Source organism: Phaethon lepturus, unplaced genomic scaffold (assembly GCF_000687285.1).
Source record: "Phaethon lepturus isolate BGI_N335 unplaced genomic scaffold, ASM68728v1 scaffold15929, whole genome shotgun sequence".
Lineage (NCBI taxonomy): Eukaryota > Metazoa > Chordata > Aves > Phaethontiformes > Phaethontidae > Phaethon > Phaethon lepturus.
The window spans coordinates 10315-32887 of record NW_010565651.1 but is presented as its reverse complement, the minus strand read 5'-3'; the positions used below and the strand labels follow the sequence as shown (position 1 = coordinate 32887).

Here is a 22573-nt window from a genome sequence, read left to right as displayed (position 1 = left end):
AATAATATAAATAATAATAATAAATGTGTGTTTTGTTAAAAAAATAACTTATTCAAGTATGCTTATCTCATGCTTTGGATAGCTATGTAAGTGAATTTTGGGAATTTGTAGTGTTGAATAGACATACATGCTGATATTTCACAGTTCTGTATTGTACTGATCCGTAATATACCTTGTGGTGACAGCTTTTGCTAATGTAGAATAATTTCAAAATGTCTTACATTTTTAAATGAAATGTTTTGGAGCACACAAAGGTTTAATCTTTTAAACTAAGAAATGTTATTCTTTGGTTTTTAATTCAAACTAGAGCCAGAGTTACATACATTGACTATGAAGGACGTTCAGATGGGGACTCAATTAAAAAAATTATTAACCAAATGAAACCAAGACAACTGATCATTGTCCATGGACCACCTGAGGCCAGTCAAGACCTTGCAGAATGTTGCAGAGCTTTTGGTGGAAAAGATATTAAAGTGTACATGCCAAAACTGCATGAAACTGTAGATGCAACCAGTGAAACTCACATTTACCAGGTAAGGTCCTGGAATTGTTAGCTGAGTAACTACTGTGAACTGTAGTAGACCTATATTGGCAGACTCTGATTTGGCCCTTTGTCCTTTGGGAGAGGAGAGATGATACTACTGATGTGTACACTTGGTTTTTGTGTGATCAAGACATTAGTAGCATTTTTCTGTCTTCTAGGTAAGCATTCTCTTTATGCTTATTACTCACAAGAAGTATTTAAAAGCTTAAACATGAGATCAGTACGTTTTTACCTGTGGTGCAAAAGACAAGGTTCGTGTCTGTGAGAACATCAGTTTACTTTACTTAAGTCTTAATGGATTTATAGTGCCTATGTCTAGAGTACCACTGTACGCTAAGCTGCAATTCTGGATTCTTTTTGGAATCTGAAGGGGAGCCTTAGAGAGCAAAGGGGAAAAAAATGTTTTGTACCTATGAATGAACATGTAAAGTTAGGAGCAAGTTAATGGTAAAAATAAACAAGATACCCCTACCCCCCAAAAAAAGTTAACTTGATGGCTCTTGGAACGAGAGGCTATGATAATGTGTTGCACTGTGTTAATATATTTAATTTTTGTGGTTAAGGTCTAAATAACAAAACTTGGATAACTTGTGTGAAGCATGTGAAAATCGTGTATGGTCCTGATTCAGCTTTTGAAGTTGTTTAGAGGAAAGTCTCTCACATGCTGTTTAGGCATTAGCCCTTTATTCCTCTGTCCTTTTAAAGTTAATAAAAAAATATCAGTAGGATTGTTGAAACAGGTACTTCTGCTTCTTTCCAGAGAAAATTGTTAACCAGTAGAAGTGGAAGGCTCCAGTTGTTCAAAACTATGCAGTTCTAACAGTTGTAAAACAGTGGTGTTTTCTGCGCTTGGTTTGTTAGTTGTTGGCTTTTTTAAAGCTATGAGGATAGCTTTGATTCTTTGATAGAGTATGATATGTGTAAGAAATGACACAGTTGTGATTTTTTTTCACAAAATATTTATCTGAATAAAATTGTAATTGCTTTGTATTTAATTTGAATTTTTTTTTAATAATGGGGAAATTCAGTCTTCTGCAAGACTGTAGTTTGGTTTTCTGTTTGAAGCTTTCTGAACAGATGAAGAGACATTGAATTAGAAAATAATAGATGTAAGTGGGCATCAGAATCCCAGTGTCTCTTGAGTAGACTGTGCTGCAGATGGGTGGGTAGTTGCAGTATCCTTCATACAGTTGCAGCCTTGATTCCGCTGTGGGGATCATGCATAGTCTCATGTGGATAGCAGTCTTGCAGAGTAGGGCTTTATTTAATGGATTAAAGTCCTGGAATGCACCAGAGGAATAAGGGTAAGGTAATGTTTTGGTTACTTTAAAATCTGATGTTTACAACATCCATTCTTACAATAAAATAATTTTTTTAGAGAGTTTAAATTTGGAACTGCTGTTCAGTAACCTACATGTATCTGTAGAAAGTTCCTTAAATTTACTAAGGCCAGCTGAGGAACTCCTTGGCCTCAAAAAAGGTTTCTGATGTTTTAGAAGGAATTGATTTCTCTTGCTGTAAGTTTAACTCAAGGTTGCAGTCATACAGGTTCTTTTTTCTTATTTTAACCAAGACAAGAAAGGTATTGATCTCTGCAGCTTTTTTAATTGAGTAGTGACATAAGGGTTATACAAATTTATATTTTGAAAGTGTAGAACATCTTGCCTTGGTGATACCAATTCTTTCCTTTCCATCCCCAAAAGAGTATGAATCAAACCTATGTGGAGAGACAGTGAAAGGAAAACTGCCATTTTTTTTAAAGCTTGAAGTAAGAACTGTCTGTTTTTTCCATCAAACTAATAGTACTTTCATTTTTATGCAACCCAGGTCAGGTTAAAAGATTCACTTGTCAGTTCCCTTCAGTTCTGTAAAGCTAAAGATGCTGAGTTGGCTTGGATAGATGGTGTCCTGGACATGCGGGTTTCAAAAGTGGATACTGGAGTTATTTTGGAAGAGGGAGAGCTGAGGGAAGAGGAAGACTTAGAGATGCAAGTGGATATGCCTTCTTCAGACTCTAGTGTCATTGCACAACAGAAGGCCATGAAAAGCCTCTTCGGTGACGATGACAAGGAGATTTGTGAGGAGAGCGAGATCATTCCTACTTTGGAACCTCTGCCACCTCATGAGGTACAGAAATTATGCTGATCTGGGCTTTTTCGCAGAGCTCTGTATTAATTTGTCTTTTTCTAGTGCTTAGAGGTTGATACTGTGTTCTTATTTAAATGAAAGCCTAATTGAAACTGGGGTTTCATGTTTGGTTTTCTCTATTAAACCTGGTGCTGTTCTTTGTTCAGTTTTTGTGCTTTTCAGCAAGGATGATCTCTTGCATCTGCTAACAGTATCTAGCATACAGCTACCATCCATATGTGAAGATAAGATTTTAATTAGCGTGTTTCGTTCTTGTAGTTAGTACTTGCAGATTTGGCAGTCACTTGGCCTTTAGTCACTCTTGGATTTTATTATGTCCTGTTGATGCTATGGAAAATACTTCATATACTTGAGATACAGATCTTTGAAATTCATATTTCTCTGTTACTATAGTAGTGATTTGAGAGTTCATTAAATTAATCTTTTTCTATGCATTTATCTTTACTCCTAAATTAAAATACTTTGCATGTGAGTAGATATTTTTATCTTTTCAGTGAATGATGACAATGCCTCCTAATCCTAGAATTGCTTTTTAAGATACTGTTGCACAGTCCTAAATGTAGTCTGTTCTAGGAGCTAGATAAATGTGGAGACAATGCTAAAATTCTGTTCAGAGTCATGACAACTGTCATAGAAGTATGGACTGATCAGCAGTACAGCTTACTGCGGCTCCATCCCTGGCATAACATGGCTTGGAAGAGGGATCTTCAATGACAGCTCTCCATTTGTCTTCAATATGTGAGCAAAAAAGGGAACTTTTCCTTACCTGACAGATAACTTCTAAGGCCTTCCTATCCTGGAAATGTCTTGCTGCAGGTGAACAGAACTGGAACCAGTCTTCACATTTGTAGTCCTGTAGTCTAGGCCACACTGCTGCCAGCACAATATTGAGGAGGTCTTTGGAGAAATGGAAGGTATTAAAGTAACAGAAACATTAAAATTGCATGTGTTGTTTAAAGGTTCTTGGACATCAGTCTGTATTTATGAATGAGCCAAGACTGTCTGACTTCAAGCAAGTTCTCTTGCGAGAAGGTATACAAGCTGAATTTGTAGGAGGAGTGCTCGTGTGCAACAATCTGGTGGCTGTTCGCAGGGTAGGTGTTCCATGTCTTAAACTCTTTGGGAAATAATATTCTAAATGAAAATTAGGTTTCTCATTAATATAAAGATAATAAATTGAAACATGTCTTTTGTTTCAGACTGAAACAGGGCGCATTGGATTGGAAGGCTGTCTCTGTCAGGACTTCTATAGGATAAGAGACCTTTTATACGAGCAATATGCTATTGTCTGAGGAAGGTGCTGCAAAGATGTTTTTACTTGAACTTTTAAAGACCAGGGGGATTTATCCCAATTTTGACTTTTTGTAGTTTTCTAATTTATACATGGAAAACCTAATTCATAAAGAACAAGTAACTACCCTGATCATGTAAATAACGGCTGCTGTTCTTCATAAATCTGTTGGTACATTCCACGTTGTTGACTTCCAAACTTCTTTCACTTGCCATTTCCCCCATAACACATTACAAATGAGTTTATGGCTATGGACCCTTCTCAGGAAAGGTTCAGTTTGTCAGGACATGTTTTGGTTGCATAGATTCCCTGCCAAAGAGTACAAAATATACAAAGTCATTCTTCTGTTCTAAAATAAGATTACATAGGGAACTGTGGGTTTCTTTGGTTTTGTTCTTTTTGGTTTTTTGGGAGGGGGTGTTTTTTTTTTTAATAACTTTGATTTAGAGGACAGTCTTAATTCTTTTTTTTTTTTTTATGGAGTTTAGTTAAAGTACATTTTAAATAGCATACGTAAAGCTAGACTACCTAAACTTTTCCCCAGGCTGCATCTTAGTGTTGTATCTGTTCCATCTTACCAATTTGTTCCAGAATAGCATTTCATATTCTATATAAAGTACTAATCTGCAGGATCAAAAAATTACTTTGGAAAGGTACTCTGGGAAGACTGGATGATATTGTCAGGCAGTTTAAAATCTAGTAACTGACTGCTTCAGAGTAACTTCTGTAAAACTTACAGAATTTGTAAATTCTAGCTTTTGCAAAATCATGCCAACTATAAAACATTTTCTGAGTTTTGATTTTAAGACTTTCAAGGTATAAAGCCTTTATCCATGCATTGCTGTTTGTTCAGAGTGCCATGAGCCAAGTTCAAGAAGGTCCTTTATATTGAAATCTGAGTTCATGTGATATATTTAATGCTTTTGTACCATGTTTCATTCTAGTTGCATGTTTCATGCCATTTTTCATTCTAGGTGACAGTGGACTTACTGTAGCTGCTGATGCTAGGAATTGACCTTACTTTTTAGGTGAAGGTGAGCACAGTTTTGGGCGCCTTAGTTTCTCAGAAATCAACTTATGCAAACAAATGGCCTCTTGAGAGTTTATTTAATCCTTTTTTCCCCTATCCACATATGAACCATCAGCTTTGGTGATGGAGGGTTGCTTGCTTGTTTTTACATACAACAGCAATGTAATATGTGCTCTCTGTGTCTATGTTTAAATAAAACCTCATGAAAAAGTGGCAAAAAGTAGCCCTGTGGGCTGTCAATGGAAAGATAATTTACTTTGCAATTCATTCTTGACAAATAGTTTTCTATCTGATCTACAGACTATTTATTCTGTTTAAAATAGTAACTTAAAACTGGTCTGTATTAAAAACAAAAAACAATGTGCTAGAGCTATATACTAAAAATGTACAAACTTGAAAATGTAATGCTGAGTGAGAATGTATTTTGTTACACAAAGAGAATATTGGCTAGAAATGACTGAATGTCTCAATGCCTTTTTTTTCCCAACGGTGTAGAAAAATGTTTATTTTCCACTATATTGACAGCTAGAACTTCATAGAATGCTCTGTGTTTGTAGCTGTTCTGTAGCAATGCTATGTAAAGCTATATGATGCTGGATGCTTGTTGGTGAATACTATTGTATTACTATTGTTGCTAATACTAATGAACTTTTATAAAGTGAGTTATTTTGTACATAATCATATTGGCCTTAGCACTTTTAACTTGAGGGCTTAGGGTGGGCAGAGATCACACATGCCTGTATGGAATATACTAATAAAAAAACCCAACCCTTAGGAAATCAAGTTAAAAATAGTGCTGTTTTTAAGGGATAAAGAGAAGGTAGTGTGATTGTAAACCTATCAGTTCTGTTTGGTTTTTTAACCTATTGATTCAAATTCAGCTAAGCTTAACAAAAGTTTAATGTTATCAGTCACTGAATTCCTGTGTGTTCTGGTAAAGAGGAGGACCTCAAAGTAGTGCCATCACTAAGGAAAAGGCTCAAGTATGAGCAAAACAGCTAACATTTTTTTTTTTTTAGACTGTTCAGCATGAGCATGGCTTGAAATCAGACTTAGAAAGCAGATGTGCAGGGCAATAGTCATCTGAATGCTGGGACTGGAAAAAGCTGGGTTTGTGGACAATTCTGGTAGTGAGAGGGATGAAGAGGAATACAGGAAATCTGTAGTAAAAATATCACAGGCTGCAACTGTGCTGTGGGGCAGGTGTGCTCCTCAGCTATGCATTCATTACTTGTAAGCAGTGTGCAACTGGAGCAAATTCCTGTGAATTTTACCTAGTCTGCAATCAGTTCTCTGATAGATTACTGTTCTTTTCTATTTGATTTTTTTTGTTGTTGTTCTTAACTGTGATGCACTTTAAACAATAATTGAATTTATCTGTGTAATTTCAGAGTTACTAATGTGGTTCTTTTTTGTGTCTGAAATGAAAGATTTATTTCCCCTTACCTTTGCAAAATGTCAGTGCTGCCATGGACTGTAAGCTGTATTTTCTGACTTCTGCATTTTCTTCATTAGCAGTGAAAATTTGATAAGGAGTACCATTTCTTACTCTTTGCTCTGTTACTCTTGAGGGCAAGGATATTAACTTCAGGTCAAACCTAGTTTTGGTACTTAGTGACCATTTAAAAATATTTCTTTCCAAGGATCTTGGAATAATTCAGATTCCTCAGCTAGGAAGAGCCAAGGGGGGATGGAGACACCAGAAGGGCAGAAACTTGCCTTCCCTCATCCCCAAAGTCTATAGTATTTGTGGGTAAATCCTAGCTTTTGTATTCTCTTTGTCCTCTGCCTATGTAGTAGAATATGAAGACATGCTTCAAAGACTAAGGGAATGTAGAAGCAGAACTCTTTAACAATTAGTTCTAGAATGATTTTCTTTTTTATTATTATTAAGCTGTTCCCATTGTCTAAACACAGCTTTACCCTGAAGTTAAATGATGTTATATGGGTGACAGTCTCATTTTTAATCATTTTACTTTGATAGTTTGTACTGGAGGTGAGGCAAAGCTGAAAACTTTTTTCTTCTTTTCATTCGCTGAGCAATATTTAGATTAAACCAGATCCACTTATAAAAACATGCTGTTAATGGAAATGTAATGTGCCCTGCATTCAATCAGAGTGATGGTCTCATGACAGTATTTGAGATCTATTTGCTGGTAATACTTGCTTGGAAAGGTAAGAATCCTCCTGCATCTGTACTAGCTTTTAATTGTGGTCAAACGCTATTCATTTGGAATAAACAAGCAAAGAGACACCCTACAAACACCCGTGGCGCCCCCCCCGCCCCCCCCAATCTAAGTAATTGTTATATAGATGGTTGTATCCTAAAACACTTACAGTGTGTAGAATCAAAATTACTTTGGTAAGGCATGACATGTATTAATGTTTCAGTTAGGAAAGGGGAGTGTAATGCCTGGGGAAAACACTTAAACCACTAAAATTTTTAGAGACACTGGCAAAAGGAATCTTAACTGTAAGGATCTGAACATTGCACAATATTCTGTTTTGTGGCTTTTATGTATGTTTTCATAGTTTTAAAAAAGTGGTGCTGGGGAAGATGATCTTGCAGTCAAATCTGATAAAGAAATGTATCCATAAAACAGAATTTTAGGTCCTGATCTGAAAACTAAGGAAGCAATGGTAGTTCAAAATGGGATAACGAAACTAGATCAAAAGAATCTTTAAAATTGCCTGTTGAAATTTATTTTTAAAAAATAATGCTTTAAATAATCTTAAGTCTTGCCCTTTCTGAGATTCTTTCTGATTGGAAAGATCAAAATTTGCATCACTAGGATTTATTTTGTAAATGGGAGTCTGTTGCATGGCTTGTTTGCTGCAAATACAGAACAGGGGTAGTTAGTCAAAGTTGATGTCAGCAGTATTCATCTTAAAAAGAGTACTTTTATTCTTTCCAGTGAAGTTGAAAGCTTCCATTATAACAACACAAGCTTTTGTAGAAAATAATCTTCCATGGAGTTTGCCAGCAGGGCAATTTTTTCATTGGATGTTTTTGGGTGGTTTAAAATTGAGTCCTGCCTGCATGATAAGCACTGTATGTTGTGAACTGTTAGTAAACATCACACCACTTGACTTACATTAACCAGGGGATGAAAGAGCGTGTTGTTTTGGATTGATCTAAATTACTTCAATTACATCAGTAAAATTCTTAATTCCTTGTCCTAAAAGGTGTCTTAGTGTTTCTGGTAGAGAAATTCTGAAGAATGGTTGCAGTTCAGTGGTAAGTGAACTGACCACTCCTTTCAGCTCAGTAACGCTTGCTCACAGTGGTAGCAGAGGAATACAGAAGTAGTATTTTAAACATTTATTAATTGCCAAGTATGTTTTCTTATGCGTAGTGAGAGTGTGGAAGTTTGATAAATACGGGAGATACAAAGATATGGGAGAACTAGATTGTTTCATGCACTGCATTTTAAATTTTATTCTCTTTGATAGATTATATATTACCACTGTGATATGAAGTTAAAAAAAAAACCAAAACCAAAACAAACCTGCATTTTTGAGTGGAACTTCCAAATAAGCCATGTAGCTGTTTTCCTTGAAAAGAAGTATCCATAGAAGCTCAAAACGTTATGAAGAAGCAAGTTCAATATATGAGCTTTAAGCAGTAATAACCTGCCTGTTGTTGCATAATCCTATTAGTGATGTAGGCTGGATCTGTGATTTAGCAGCTGAATGATAATGAGCTAAGCATCTGCCAAAAAGTATGGATTGTAACTGCAATCTGGGATGCACAAATTTTGATAAAGAGCAAATACATTATTTCACTTCTGTAGGCTTCTCTTAAATGTTTCTCATTTTCAGTGCAGTTTTTCTGAAGTGCTGAAAACTTCTCTAAATGGTATTTTTGACAAACTTCTAAAGAAATTTGCAGTGAGGGTAATTTCAGTTTTAAAAAAAATCCAAGCTACAAACTTTCTGTCCAGCTCAGCCCAAGGTTGATACTGGTTTTCATAAAATTGACTTCATAAAATTACATAGGGAAATCAATGGAAAGAGTTCATCATGTGGTGCCCTTGCTGGTATTTAAGATGTAGAAAATAAAGCAAAGTTTTTAATGTCAAGTAACAACGTCAGAATTTCTGCAGCTGTGTAACTGTTTTATCTCCAGTGTATTAAAGGATTTTTTTTTTTTAGATATGACAAAAACTACTTTTTTTCTTTTGTTTGTGGCTAGTGAGTTTATAGCAATAGTTAGGTATCAGTTATGAAGAATGAACTCTTGGCAGTACAATTGTTAAGCAACAACACTTGGAGTGATCAGTTTCTCAAGCTGGTGATGTCATTGATACGTTCTCAGAGTTGTCTGTTAACTCAGTTTAGTTGTCTGGTTTAGTTGTCTCACCAGTTCTAAACCACAGTGTTGAGGCACAGAGCACAGTTGTTTCTAGATTGCTTTACAGCTATGTAAATCAGAACTAGATTAGAGTTCTTGAGTGATCACTTGAGAATGAGTTCCTGTGAAGAAATAAAGATTAATAGCTTAGAAGTTGAAAGCTAGTCTTTTACTGGGGTTTGTTTAAAGTTGTAATTTTATGTAAAGCCATTGCAGTTAATCTAATCTGGAGAAACTGGCTTCCTCTCCAGATCTGTATATTTTTGTAGAAAGAACAATTGGCTTCAGAAGTGACTGGCCAAGTATCTGTGATAATACTTGCCTTAAGGTATATTTTACAGTAATTGCTTTAAAGTTAGTAGTTTGGATTTGTTTCGTCTTTTAAATCCATCTGGATAAGTTTTACAGTATGCTCATCTCAGCTTTTACTACCAGTGTTACTCAGAAATAATTCTGAAGGGGGTAGGTAATACATCTTTATCAGTAGTAACACTCAAATTGTATAGAAAAATTGTACGAGAGGATTCTGAAAGACCCTTGAAAGAAAAAAATAGAACATAGATAGAACTTAGTCATTACTAAAACTCAGTAGGACTGTCAGCTATTTAATTTCTGCATCTGCTAGTACGCAGTGATAGAAACAGGCTTTTAAGGAATACTTTCTCATGATGTTGTGCAATGAACTAATCAAGTTAAAAAAAAAAGATTATCTGCATTTAACTAATTGGTCTGTTGCAGATGCTTCAAGATGTGAACCTGAAAACATTTTCATGGTGTGGATTACAGATCAAAAAGTGGGAGATGAGACACATAACATTACCTGTTCTGTAATTTTACCACATGCCTGGGGCAAGTTTTAGTTTATCCAAGTAATTATTTGTATTAGGGCAATATTGTCGTGTCTTCTGTTGTTTTCAGGGAACTTGTTTAACTGCTATGAAGAGAAAAAACCCTGAGCATCATCTGATCAGTACTTCATAAATTATTGGCAGGCACTCTACAAGCAAACACAAGGGAAATACCCTTAAAAATGATCAGGGAATTTTTTTTTTTCCATTTTGCAGCTCCTGAAGGAGCTGGCAGGCCATACTGCCCATCACCATGCCAGACTTGGCATTTGAAAGCCTGCCAGATTGCTTTGTGCTGTTGCGCTAGCCATGGATCAGCAGTGTGCATCAGTATGAAGATAGTAAGCATTTTATTTTTTGCCCTTTGTTGGATGACCCGACTTAATGCGCCATTTAGAAAGAGTCCAACGTGTTTTCTGAACCTACCAGGTGCTTGTGTTGCATTACCTGGGTACGTTAGTCCCCATGCTGCAGGAATCTATAGAGGAATTATGTTCTTGATGTATTCTGGTAAAATTTATATTAGTATCAAAGTTTGGAGTCACTCTGTATAGCCTGCTTTTGATGTTTTATGTAATTTTATTATGCTTCAGTATTTCTTTCATAATCTCCCTGATTTTACTAATGCACAATATTGCAAATGCAGTATAAAACTAGTCAACAGACTCTAAATCATTTGTGTGTCTCTAACCCTCTTATGCTGATTAAAAGTGTTAAGGCTATTAGTATTTTTTATGTAACTGAGTCTAAATTTAGTTTCTGTTGCAGTGAAAAAACACTCTGGTATTGCAAACCATGCTCCTAATCTGCTTCCTCTTGGAGTTAATGGCAACTTCAGTGCAGCTTTTGTGTTTCTGTGTACTGATGACTTGAATAGTTAACATCGTGTTTATCATAGAAATTCAGTAGTGACTTTTCAGATTTCTGATTACTCTTGCAGAAGTGTCAAGATACTACTTTTGTTCTTGTGTGAAATGTGATTTTTAATTACTTTTGGGCATTGTTTTCATTAATTCTTGACTTTTTAAAATGTTATTTGAGTAGCCCATAGGCTACTGCTCCATTGGTTGGGAGGAGGGGACTGCTGATACTCTAACTTGTGTTAAATTCTTCTGGTTCTTGTATGGAGGAGGCAAAAAGAAATGTTAAACTGGAAAAAGTAGAAGTCGTGTATGGAGTCCCTACCTTCCAGACTGAACAGCTGTAAAATACCTGAATGACAGCCTCATCCTGCAAAACTACACCTGTTTGTTCATTCTGTGTAGCCTGTTCTTACTGTTTTAACAACTTAGTTATTATGAAAAAGCCATGAAGTTGTGCCATTATATATTAAGGACCTTAGTTTCTGCAATATTGTGCATTGCCTTTGGTCAGTTAAGATGCGTGGTCTTAATTTCACATGCGCACAAGTTTTTATGTCTTAGCCGCCAGCTTGTCATAAAAAGTTAGCTTTAAAAAACAAAAGACTCTGCATTGGTAATTGACGTATTAGAAAATATAGTGAAGGAAGTTACGAGCTTTGTGTTCAAGGAACCCATTGGAAAGACTGAACATTTAATTAGTAGCATTGCTGTTATTTATATATGAAAATGAGTGCTTTTAAGCTGATGTACAGAAATGGATAATTAACATGGTGGGTTTCTTAATACGAAGTCGAAGCTTATTTTTTTAACGCATGTGTGCATGATCTCAAAACCAGCTAGAGAGCGCATTGTGTGAGCTTGTATATACAAGAGTCAATAGTTATATACTTAGGAGTACAGAACTTGAGTGCTTCACAGTTCTGGTGATTTTACTTTTGCATTTGCAGGACTATTTAGCTGATTGCTTTGTAAGAAAGAAATAACTGTATAATTTGGAAGCTATTTCTTTGATCTGTGGATGGAATTTTCCTTTGCTTGTGTGGTGGGTTGACCCTGGCTGGATGCCAGGTGCCCACCAAAGCTGCTCTGTCACTCCCCTCCTCAGCTGGACAGGGGAGAGAAAGTATAACAAAAGGCTCATGGGTTGAGATAAGAACAGGGAGAGATCGGTCAGCAATTACTGTCACAGGTAAAACTGACTGAACTTGAGGAAATTCGTTTATTACTAATCAAATCGGAGTAGGATAATGAGAAATAAAAAATAAATCTTAAAAACACTTTCCCCCCAGAACCGAGCCCTGGGGAACACCGCTTGTGACCGGCCGCCAGCCGCATTTAACGCCATTCACCACAACTCTGGGCTCGGCCATCCAGCCAGTTCCTCACCCAGCGAAGAGTAAACCTGTCTAAGCCACGAGCCGCCAGTTTCTCCAGGAGAATGCTGTGGGAGACGCTGTCAAAGGCTTTACTAAAGTCAAGGTAGTCAACATCCACAGCCTTTTCCTTTATTAACTTCCCATTGTACAGATATTTGAAAATGTTCATTTGTTTTCAGTATGTGTATTTTTAAAGCATGAGTTCCTTAGCAAGTTATGCAAGCCTTTGAGACAAAAGCAGCTATTAAAAGAAAGCTGAATGAAACAAGTTGCGTAGCAATAGGCACCTGTTTTGGGCATATACACTGAAATAAATGGAAATCTGCAGGGGGGAAAATATCCCAAAGCTAGAACAGATAAACATGAAGTAAATCGTGAGAGGGTTTTCCACAATTTTATGTCAAAGACGGCTGGAATATTAGCACTGTTCTATTTCTATATTATTTCAATATTTTGACTTATCTAGTGGTGTAAGAGCAAGGATAAACTGAGATGACTTTTTTTTTTAAATAGTTTGACTCTAATGCTTTTAAGCTGTGTGATGCAGAGCAGCTTGTGGCTGCACGGTCATGTACTGTGTTTGGGCAGCGGGGGCTTCGGGCCGCCCTGGCTGGGAGGTGGCCATTGCCTGTGCCGTGCCGGTGCCGGCTGGCTCTGACCGGTGCAGGCAGCCCATGGCCACCAGCACTAACACGTCTGAGCATGAGGGGCCGGAGACACCATGCTGAGGGGACAGCTGCTGTTGGAAGAAGGTGACCCACCCAGAGGATGTAACCCGTGGGATGGGCACAGAAAGGCACGTAGTGGCAATGGAAAAACAATAGGAAGCAAAGAGCAGTGGGCAAGATGGTTGGATGGTGGCAAGACCATTACCATGCCACCCCAACTGCCTGCATTGTCCATTGCCTTGCCAGGCGGATTGGGATGGGCCCAGCGTAACCAGCTGCAGATGCAGGAGAAGTTGGAACTAAAAAGGGGAAGGAGGGCTGCTCATGGGTGTGTTTATGCACTTCCCCGCTTCTCCCCAGTACTTGGGTCAGTGATCAGAAGTTGGTGTTAACTGGCAATCAATTACATTAAGAAAACGTCCCGGAGTCCAGGTGGTTCTGCCTGTGACAGGCCTGTGACTGCCCACCCCCAGAGGGTCCCTTCAGGCCCACTGACCCAGTGAGCAGGAGGGTGGGTTATAGGCTTGTGTAAACATTCAAAGTGGTGTCACAGAATCATAGAATAGTTCGGGTTACTAAGGGAACTCCAAAGGCCATCTAGTCCAACCCCCCTGCAATGAGCAGGGACATCTTCAACTGGAGCAGGGTGCTTGTTGATTAGCACCGTTACAGACCATTGCACATCCTATTTGCTATGGATACCTTTAAAAGGCTTATGCAGTGTATGATTTTTCACCAGATAAGTAAATTACAAGGAATGTTGAATTTCTTGGAACAGCTGTTGGGTTAGTCATGTTGCTTGCGGTATGGTTAGGCAGGTGTGAGCCAGCTAGGATCAAAGCAACAGATAAACTTGTCATTAAGGAACAGACACTAACGATATGCATATGCAACCATATGTGGAACAAACATCTTTATGGTGTTGGTGACTTTCTCTTTGCTCTTGTCGAGCTGAGCGCTGCGGTGTACCATGTGCTCTGGAGGAGGCACATGGAGAGATTCTGGATGGGGTAAGTGGTTAGAACAAAGCACTGAAAGTCAAGAGTTAGCGCTGAAGTTTTGGGAGACATGGGATTTCTGATGGTTGTAAGAGAAAGGTCTCTTGGTTGGTTGGTTTTGGTTTTGTTTTTTTCAGCTGGTACTTACAGCCTCAGACATGAGGGGTCCACTTGCTTTTCTGTGTGCCTAAATTTGTATTACAGTGTGTCTTGCCGACGTTTTAGAATGGCATTGCCTACTGTAAAACATTGGAATACACTTAGCTACACATCTCTTGCATCTTTTGTGATACTGATGCTTCTCTCTGGTATTGTTGCACCCTTGGCAGCTGTGCTACTATTAAACCTGGTGGACAAAGGCCTAACAGTTTCCTGGGGTGGGGGATAGGGGAGAGAGTATGTTTATGTGGAGTGGGAGGTGTTGATCTCACTGCTGGAAAGCCAGAACCTGTCCCAGGGAGACTTCATCCTACAGGGAGACTGCAAGGTAAGATGGTGCTGGCTGGGCCAGAGTCATCCTACCCCCACTCTGAGCAAAATTCCACCTTTACCTTTTCTCGTAGCAGAGCAGTCTCATCGGTTCTAGCAATTTGCTGAAGAAAGGGAAGAAACCCACCTGGTCAGGGAGAGAAAAGAGGGGCAAGGCCTACTGTCAGCCTACTAATTTCTGCCTATATTAGCACCCTAGCTAGGTGGGATGGTGTCAGAAATTTAAGTACTGTGGTACTGTCACAAGCTTGTAATTTTGGTATCATGTATGCTTAGGCTTGAGCTATTGTAACTCCAGTATGAGCTACATGCTGTGAATTACCTGATGAGAATCTACAGATGTTTTTCTCTGTTGCTGCAGTTGATGTTTTAAACTAGCCAGTCTGGGAGTCCAGGGCTGGATCCTCTGGCCAAATATTTACCCAGCTTTTTGGATGCATTTTCCAACCTCTGCTGAGTTTTATGTTCTGCCTTAGAATTCTGACTTGGGTACAAGGTAACTAGTTCTAAGACTAGTTGGCTGCAGTCATAAAGATAACAACTAGTGATGGTCCATGCTGCTGTGAATACTAATGTGGTCAGCTGTCACTCACTGAGTATGTCCCACCGTGGCACTAAAGCTGGGTGTGATCAAAATGTATGTGTGAATGGTTAGCTTTAATATAAACAAACTAGACAGGAACTGCAGGCTTGTGGTGGGTTAGTGATAAAATAAATGAGCTGTATTGACAGAAAGGGCCTGCTTGCTGCTGCATTTTATGTTGGCAGGACAGGGATGAAGTACATGTCAAATGGTTTCATCTAGCTTTCACAGTCGAGAGCTGTTCAACTTCATTTTTATCTCAGGATATAATCTGGGTTCACATGGCCTTGGGTTGGTGGAAGTGTAAAGGTGGCTTTAAGTGCCAGATGGGCCAAGATACAGGGCCTGGACTGAGGAAAGAGCAGCATTTTCTGTTTGTTCTGGTGGTTTTTAACTCTTTTGGTTTTCTTTCATCTTGTTAAATGTGCACAGACATGCTTGCAGGTCCGGTGTTCCTTCTGGGATATGTACTAAATTTGTTTGGATAGAAATGGGGGAAATAAGAGTTAGTAGAAGAGTTGTGCATAAACTTTACCTCCTTGACTGACTTTCGCATAAATAAACTGTGAATAAGAGGTGCTGTTATACAAGATGTGATTTCTAGCTATTCTTTAAACCTTCCCAGCTTGTCAGGAGTTCCAAGAATCTTCTGACATACTCTGTCATAATATTGACCTGACCTGGACTCAAATGGTGAGTTACAGGTGCTCATGCGTGAGTGTAGTGAATATGGAGAAACTCTGGCTTTTTAGAGTGTATTAAATTGTGTAGTCATGGTCTTTGTAAACGGCCTGTACAAATCAGCAATTTGGTAGTGCAGCATAAATATAACTGCTTATAATGATCACAGAAAAAATATTAGATTATGAAAATTAGCCTGATCAAAGTGAGGGGATACAAGCATATTTTTTTATCCCATATTGTAGTTAGCATGTAAATGGACTGTTTTCTCTCTTAATTTCTTTGCTTACTTTTCTTTCCACAAGACTTGAAAATCAGATATTCATTCTGATGGAGCAAGTTATCAAACCTCATTACAGTGACTATGTAGCAAATCATTCACTGGGGACCCACGTGGATGAGTTACAGTAAGGTTAGAGTATAACTGTTTTCACAAATTCTTCCTGTCATATCAGAGAATTAAAACCAAGTTTGATGAGTAAGTTCAAAGGGATAGCCTCTGACAAAGCAGACATCTCACTGCAACTCATGTTAGAGCCAAGCATGTAGATGGGATGAAACAACAGTCATAATAACTGGACTTGGAACATAAGCCCTTTCCCTGATAAATTGCTATGTGATGGCTCACATGGTATTAGTGATATTACGTCAATTATGTGTTGGTGTGTGAAACAATTTTTTTACAGGTGAGCCTGAATTTTCTCTTAAAGTAGTAGGAGATACTTGTAGAGAGGAAAAAAATGTCGGCTGGCCAAACTTTCTTCAGCTTTGCACTCAGAGGCTTTAAAACTAGGATGGCCATATAAGGGGCATTAATGTCAGAGCATTTCCTCAGCAGAAAGCAAAGACTTGTGTGTTCACCCCAAGGGTGACATGGTGGGTTGACCCTGGCTGGATGTCAGGTGCCCACCAAAGCTGCTCTGTCACTCGCCTCCTCAGCTGGACAGGGGAGAAAAAATACAAGGAAAGGCTGGGGGGTCAAGATAAGGACAAGGAGAGATCACTTGCCAATTACTGTCACAGACTTGACTTTAGGAAAATTAACATAATTAATTACCAATCAAATCAGAGTAGGATAATAAGAAATAAAAACAAATCTTAAAACACCTTCCCTCCGCCTCTCCCTTCTTCCTGGGATCAGCTTCACTCTCAAATTCTCTACCTCCTCCTACTCCAGCGGCACGGGGGGGACGGGGAATGGGGATTGTGGTCACGTTGTTTCTGCCGCTCCTCCCTCCTCAGGGGAGGACTCCTCACACTCTGCCCCTGCTCCAGCGTGGGGTCCCTCCCACAGGACACAGTACTCCACAAACTTCTCCAACGTGAGTCCTTCCCATGGGCTGTAGTTCTTCACGAACTGCTCCAACCTGGGTCCCTCCACGGGGTGCCATCCTTCAGGAACAGACTGCTCCAGTGTCCCATGGGGTCACAAGTCCTGCCAGCAACCCTGCTCCAGTCTGGGCTCCTCTCTCCATAGGTCCACAGGTCTGGCCAGGAGCCTGCTCCAGCATGGGCTTCCCATGGGGTCACAGCCTCCTTTGGGCATCCACCTGCTCTGGTGTGGGGTCTTCCATGGGCTGCAGGTGGAGATCTGCTCCAGCATGGAGCTCCACGGGCTGCAGGGTCACAGCCAGCCTCACCATAGTCTTCACCATGAACTGCAGGGGAATCTCTGCTCCAGCGCCTGGAGCACCTCCTGCCCTTCCTTCTTCACTGACCTTGGTGCCTACAGAGTTGTTAATCTCACATATTCTCATTTGTCTCTGCGTAGGTTTTTTTTCCTTGTCTTAACTCTCTTATCCCAGAGGCTCTGCCACTGTTGCTGATGGGCTCGGCCTTGGCCAGTGGTGGGTTCATCTTGGAGCTGGCTGGAACTGGCTCTGTCGGACACAGGGGAAGCTTCTGGCAGGTCCTCACAGAAGCCATCCCTGCAGCCCCCCTACTACCAAAACCTTGCCATGCAACCCCAATACAGGAGATTAGGGAAATTGTTAGGAAAAAAGATACTATGAAAAATTGCAAAACAAGGCCATGCAGTGTGCAGGGACTGGACTTAATTGGTTGCATTGGGAAATCATCAAGAAAAGTCCCTTCTTTTGATTTGACTCACTCCAGACTGTCTTTCTCAAGTTGTCACTTGCCTATGTGTGTTAGATTAAATGGCATCTGTTTCATTTTGCTGTAGAAGTATGCCTGAACATATGAAGTGAAGCATTTGGTTGATCACATTTTTTTTTCCTAGTGCAAGGTCTCAAGGGGATCATCCAATAAAAACTGGAAAGTGCTACTGTTAGAAATAGAAGCAGAGCCCTTGAAATCAAATGAAGCTTACATGTAATTATAAAACCCACACAGACATGGAAAACCAAAGCCAATTAGCAAATGGTATCATTTGTCTCTCTCTGGGATTTTAGCTTACAGTCTCCACTCTTTGTTAATACCAAACATGAATGTAGATTTGATTGTCAGTAATGCTATACCGTTTTGCCTTAAGAAAGAAGACACTGCATGCTTCCGTGTGCCTATTTTGGAGACAGAAGTTTTCCAAATCCTGGTTTGGTGGGTTGACCCTGGCCAGCAGTTAAGCACCCACACAGCTGCTTGGTAACCACCTCCCCCCGTGGGTTGGGGGAGAGAATAGCAAGAAAAAAACAAGAAAAAGCCTGTGTCAAGGTAAAGATAGTTTAAAACTGAAGGAAAGAGGGTAGGGGAAAAGTGCTGCAAGGCTGCTCTTGCCAACTCTCATAATCAGACCAATGTCCAGCCAGTCTCTGAGCAATGGCTATGTGGGAAGATGTTCCACCCCGCTACCCCAAGTTTTTTATCACTGAGCATGATGTCATACGATATGGGATATCCCTTTGGCCGCTTTGGGTCAGCTGTCCCAGCTGTGTCCCCTCCCAAACCAGCCCTCCCTGCCCACCAACCAGCCTACTCACTGGGGGATGCAGAGTGGCAAACAGGAAAGCTTTGATGCCATGCAGTCACCGTTCAGCAGTACCCAGAACCACTGGTGTGTTATCAACACTGTTCTAGTCACAAGCTCAAAACACAGCAGGGCATAGTCTGCTGTGGAGAAAGTGAACTCCGTTCCAGCCAGAGCTGGTACACCACATTTAGATACCATCTTTCAAAATGACACAGTCCTTCCCTGTTAGATGAATTAGGTGCTGCAGGTCTGATGACTGATGAGGAGATTAACATTTCTGGCTATCTGGAACAAAGTAAAATAAGGATAGTCTTGAAATAGGTGAAGTATCAAAAAAGGACTCAAAAAATTAGGTAAACCTTTACCTAAACTTAGGTAAAAAGTTTCACTCTTTTTTTTTTTTTCCCTTTTTTTTTCCCCCTCAAGTGCCTAACAATTTCATTAAAATTAAGTGGGCCTTAATCAAATGTCATGATGATTAGTAGGAGGCTTTCTGATAAATTTCCAAGGATGAACTCCAAAGAGATGAGGTAACATATGAGAACTGAGGGAAGGACTCTTTCTCTCTTTATTGCTTAAAAACTAAAGTTGAATGGGAGGCAAAAAGAAGGCGAGAGAGAAGGAAAAAAGTCTTTTCTGATTAAATCTGGCTAAACTTTCTGAAAGTGTGACAAAATGTCTAATTAGAAAGGCATCAAAAAAACAGTGTCTGTAGGGAAGGAAGGAAGATCACTTTGAGAGATCTAATACTAGTTTTCATCCAAAGGTGGCACTAGTCTTTTGCAGTTGGAGTTTTTGGTGGGAGCTGGGAGACACAGATACCAAGAAGCTCTCAACTAATCCAACGCTTACCATTAATCCCAAACAAACCATCATTAGTATCTGGTTTTATCCTGCTTAGTCCTTGCTGGATAGTGAATTATGTAACCTTTGTTTTGTTAATGTTTAATGGAAGCTTATTATCAGGTAGGTTACCTCTGAAAATGGGAGGGAAAAAAATGTAAATTTGGTGCTTTCTGTTCTTTATTGCTTGTTTGAGGGATTTTTAAGGACTTCTTAAAGAAGTGAGTGAGTGAACTCCATGAATAAGCCAACTTAAAACTCACTGAGCACATTGCCTGGCAAAAAGAAGATGTTTTAAAAATGACATAGACCTTTTCTACTTAACTAGCAGATAATGTTTATAAACATAAGTTAGAAAAGAACTAGAAAACCTTATCTTTATGGTGTGAAAGAATTCGATCTGTTATTCACGTGCAAAAAGACATACTTTAAAGTCTTTTCAATGAATGCCTGTTCTTGTGTCCTCATACATTGTTGCAGACTGATTTTAGTAGGTGTGGTGTGAGCAAGATGACAAAATTTCCACAAGTGCTAAGCATGGCTCATTATTCTCAAGATCTTGGCCTTTTTTAGGGAGAGGAGTTGGTGCTGGAGTTGTAAAAGGAAGTCACTAGGTGAGCATTGCAGGGAGGGGAAAGAATTTTGAGGTAAAAAATGTCCAGTGCCACAGGATGTTAGGATTTTGACATACATATGATGCAGTATTGCAGTGGTCAGTAAGCAAATAATTTCAGAGCAGTTATCCAAGTTGCATCAGAATATATGCTGATATAAAAGGAGAAAAAAAGTTTCGTAACACATGATGGAAACATGTATACTGAGCAGGGGACCTGCAGCAGATACTGTGTGTGATTTGAGCACATACAATGTGTGCTAAAAGAATAGGTTTAATTCCATTTGCCAGATGTTTACTTTCAATCTCTCTCTCATTTTTCCCAAATGGTAATGGTTCGTTATTGAATTGTCAATATTTTCTCAGTATTGATAAAACTCCAGAGATAGGAGAAGTCCCAGCAGTCAGTGTACATAATTATTTCATGCCCACGCTGAAAGCGATGCAATAACAGGGAGACCACTATTTCATATGGGAAGTGTTGGTACAGTGATCTCACCGAAACCGTAAGCTGGACGGTCCTGACGATGCGAAACCTGTTGGAGACCTCATTCAAGTACACTCTCAGCTGTTGAGTCTTTTGTGTCTTTCTGAGCTTACAGAGCAGTTCAGCTCCTGCAAAAGGCTGAAGATTTTAATTGTTGGAACAGAATCCAAAAAGCCCTTTTGCTGTGTGAGGTGTTGCATCAAAGTTGTGCCTGCTGTTGATTGCCACATCTGAGAGTATCACCTGGCACACCTTCATAAAGCTTAAATGCCTTTCCAAAAGTGACAGACTAATCAAAAGGAAATTTATTTTTAAAGCTCTTCTTGGGAGATTTTATTCTTTTTTGGTTTTTGTTTGTTGGGTTTTTTTAAATAAAAAGTAAAGCTAGTCAGTCCACTCACATAGTAAACAGGTGACATCTTAACTGTTGATGAAAGAGCACTACAGCTGTAGATAATTGTTCCTAATAGAGTCAAACTTACAGACTCTATCTTCTAGGAAACATAACACATTGAGAATAGTATAAGGTTAGAGGGAATTCCATGTAATTTTGAAGGCAAAGTTTGATGTAAACAGAGGTAGAAACATTCTGAGGAATATGTTTGCAACTACCTTTCCAGTTTACTACCTCAAAGAAGTTTTGTGATATTTGAATGATCTAAAACTGACTCAACATTTTGAAAATTTTATAGAACGAGAGCAGGTCTTTTATTAGGTTAAGTAATATCTTTTGACAATACAAACTTTTTTTCCTTAAATACATAATTTTTTCTAATAAAAGATTCTGCACTTACCAGCAAATTTTACCTCTGATGTTGTTAGACTGTCATAGCTACTGCAGTGATATAGCCATGAGAAAAACTCTGAATCATACAGAATGCTAATGAAGGTGTTTTGATGGTATCTTCAGAAAGTGCGAGTTTAATCTGCCTATTGCAAAAAAAGTATACTAGGCAAATCAAATCACCGAATTATTGGGAAAAATGCCAGTTCAATTTCATGAACTAAGTAACATAACATTACATGAACTTTCCTGCTTTTATCTGTAAGCATTGAGTGTTCATTTAGTTTATTTCGAAAAGCTCCGAACAAAAAATAAAATTAGGTCTTTTCCAGATACTTCCAATGATTGAATATGTTTCATTTCAGCAAATATGTTGTAGGACACCTAGAAAATCATGGATTCAGCACTCTGGATGATTTAAAAAAATCCTGATGTTACTGCTGAATCTCAGATCAGATGAATCAAAGAATTGTGTCTGCAAATAATTAATTTTTATTTGACCATAAGATGGAGTAAAACTCATAATGACCAGTTTTTATCCTTTGAATCACAAGACACTTTTGTATTAGTTCATCTGAGTGAACAGTTTCCTAGCTGTTTAAAATACTGTTTTTATAACTCGTGTATTCTTCTACCATCTCGTACTCTGTGTGCTCGGAATTTCCAACACGTATCAGCTTGTGTTGCTGTTCAATAGTACTGGGACAGAAGTAGAAGTGTCAGTTTGTACTTAGAAGAAAGCAGGACAGAGGTTCAAGTATCAAGATCCTGCAAGGCATGCTTGACTCTGCTTTTGCCGTGTTTAGATTTCAGCCATATCCCTTTTTCCTCTTTATCAGTTGGAAAATAGGAATGCAAGAGTGATAAAAATATGGATACCTTAAAGGGAAGGTTAAGTGATAATTTATTCAGCTGATAAACATCCACATTGTGACACTAAAAGAGTGTGCTTTGCTTGGCAGCTGAAGAGATGGTAATAGCCCATCATCTCTTGGAAGGAAAATTATGCTGGAGGTAAGATGCAAAATGTTAACAATGAAGGCA

At 38.8% G+C, this 22573-nt stretch overlaps 1 protein-coding gene across 1 annotated transcript; it reads left to right on the top strand.

Annotated features, from left to right (window-relative positions):
• Positions 1–307: 307 nt before the first annotated feature.
• Positions 308–4292, top strand: LOC104615485 (cleavage and polyadenylation specificity factor subunit 2-like). The gene is made up of 4 exons (XM_010295253.1): positions 308–533; positions 2372–2671; positions 3652–3786; positions 3892–4292. The coding sequence occupies exons 1-4, from the start codon at positions 378–380 to the stop codon at positions 3982–3984; spliced, it is 684 nt and encodes a 227-aa protein (XP_010293555.1). The 5' UTR covers positions 308–377; the 3' UTR covers positions 3985–4292.
• The last annotated feature ends 18281 nt before the right edge of the window (positions 4293–22573 follow it).

Excerpts from the sequence above, each read along its gene's own strand:
- LOC104615485 (XM_010295253.1), top strand. The coding sequence starts at position 378 with ATGAAACCAAGACAACTGATCATTGTCCATGGACCACCTGAGGCCAGT. Across the intron at positions 534-2,371 it reads GTGAAACTCACATTTACCAG|GTCAGGTTAAAAGATTCACT; the intron begins GTAAGGTCCTGG and ends TATGCAACCCAG. Across the intron at positions 3,787-3,891 it reads ATCTGGTGGCTGTTCGCAGG|ACTGAAACAGGGCGCATTGG; the intron begins GTAGGTGTTCCA and ends CTTTTGTTTCAG.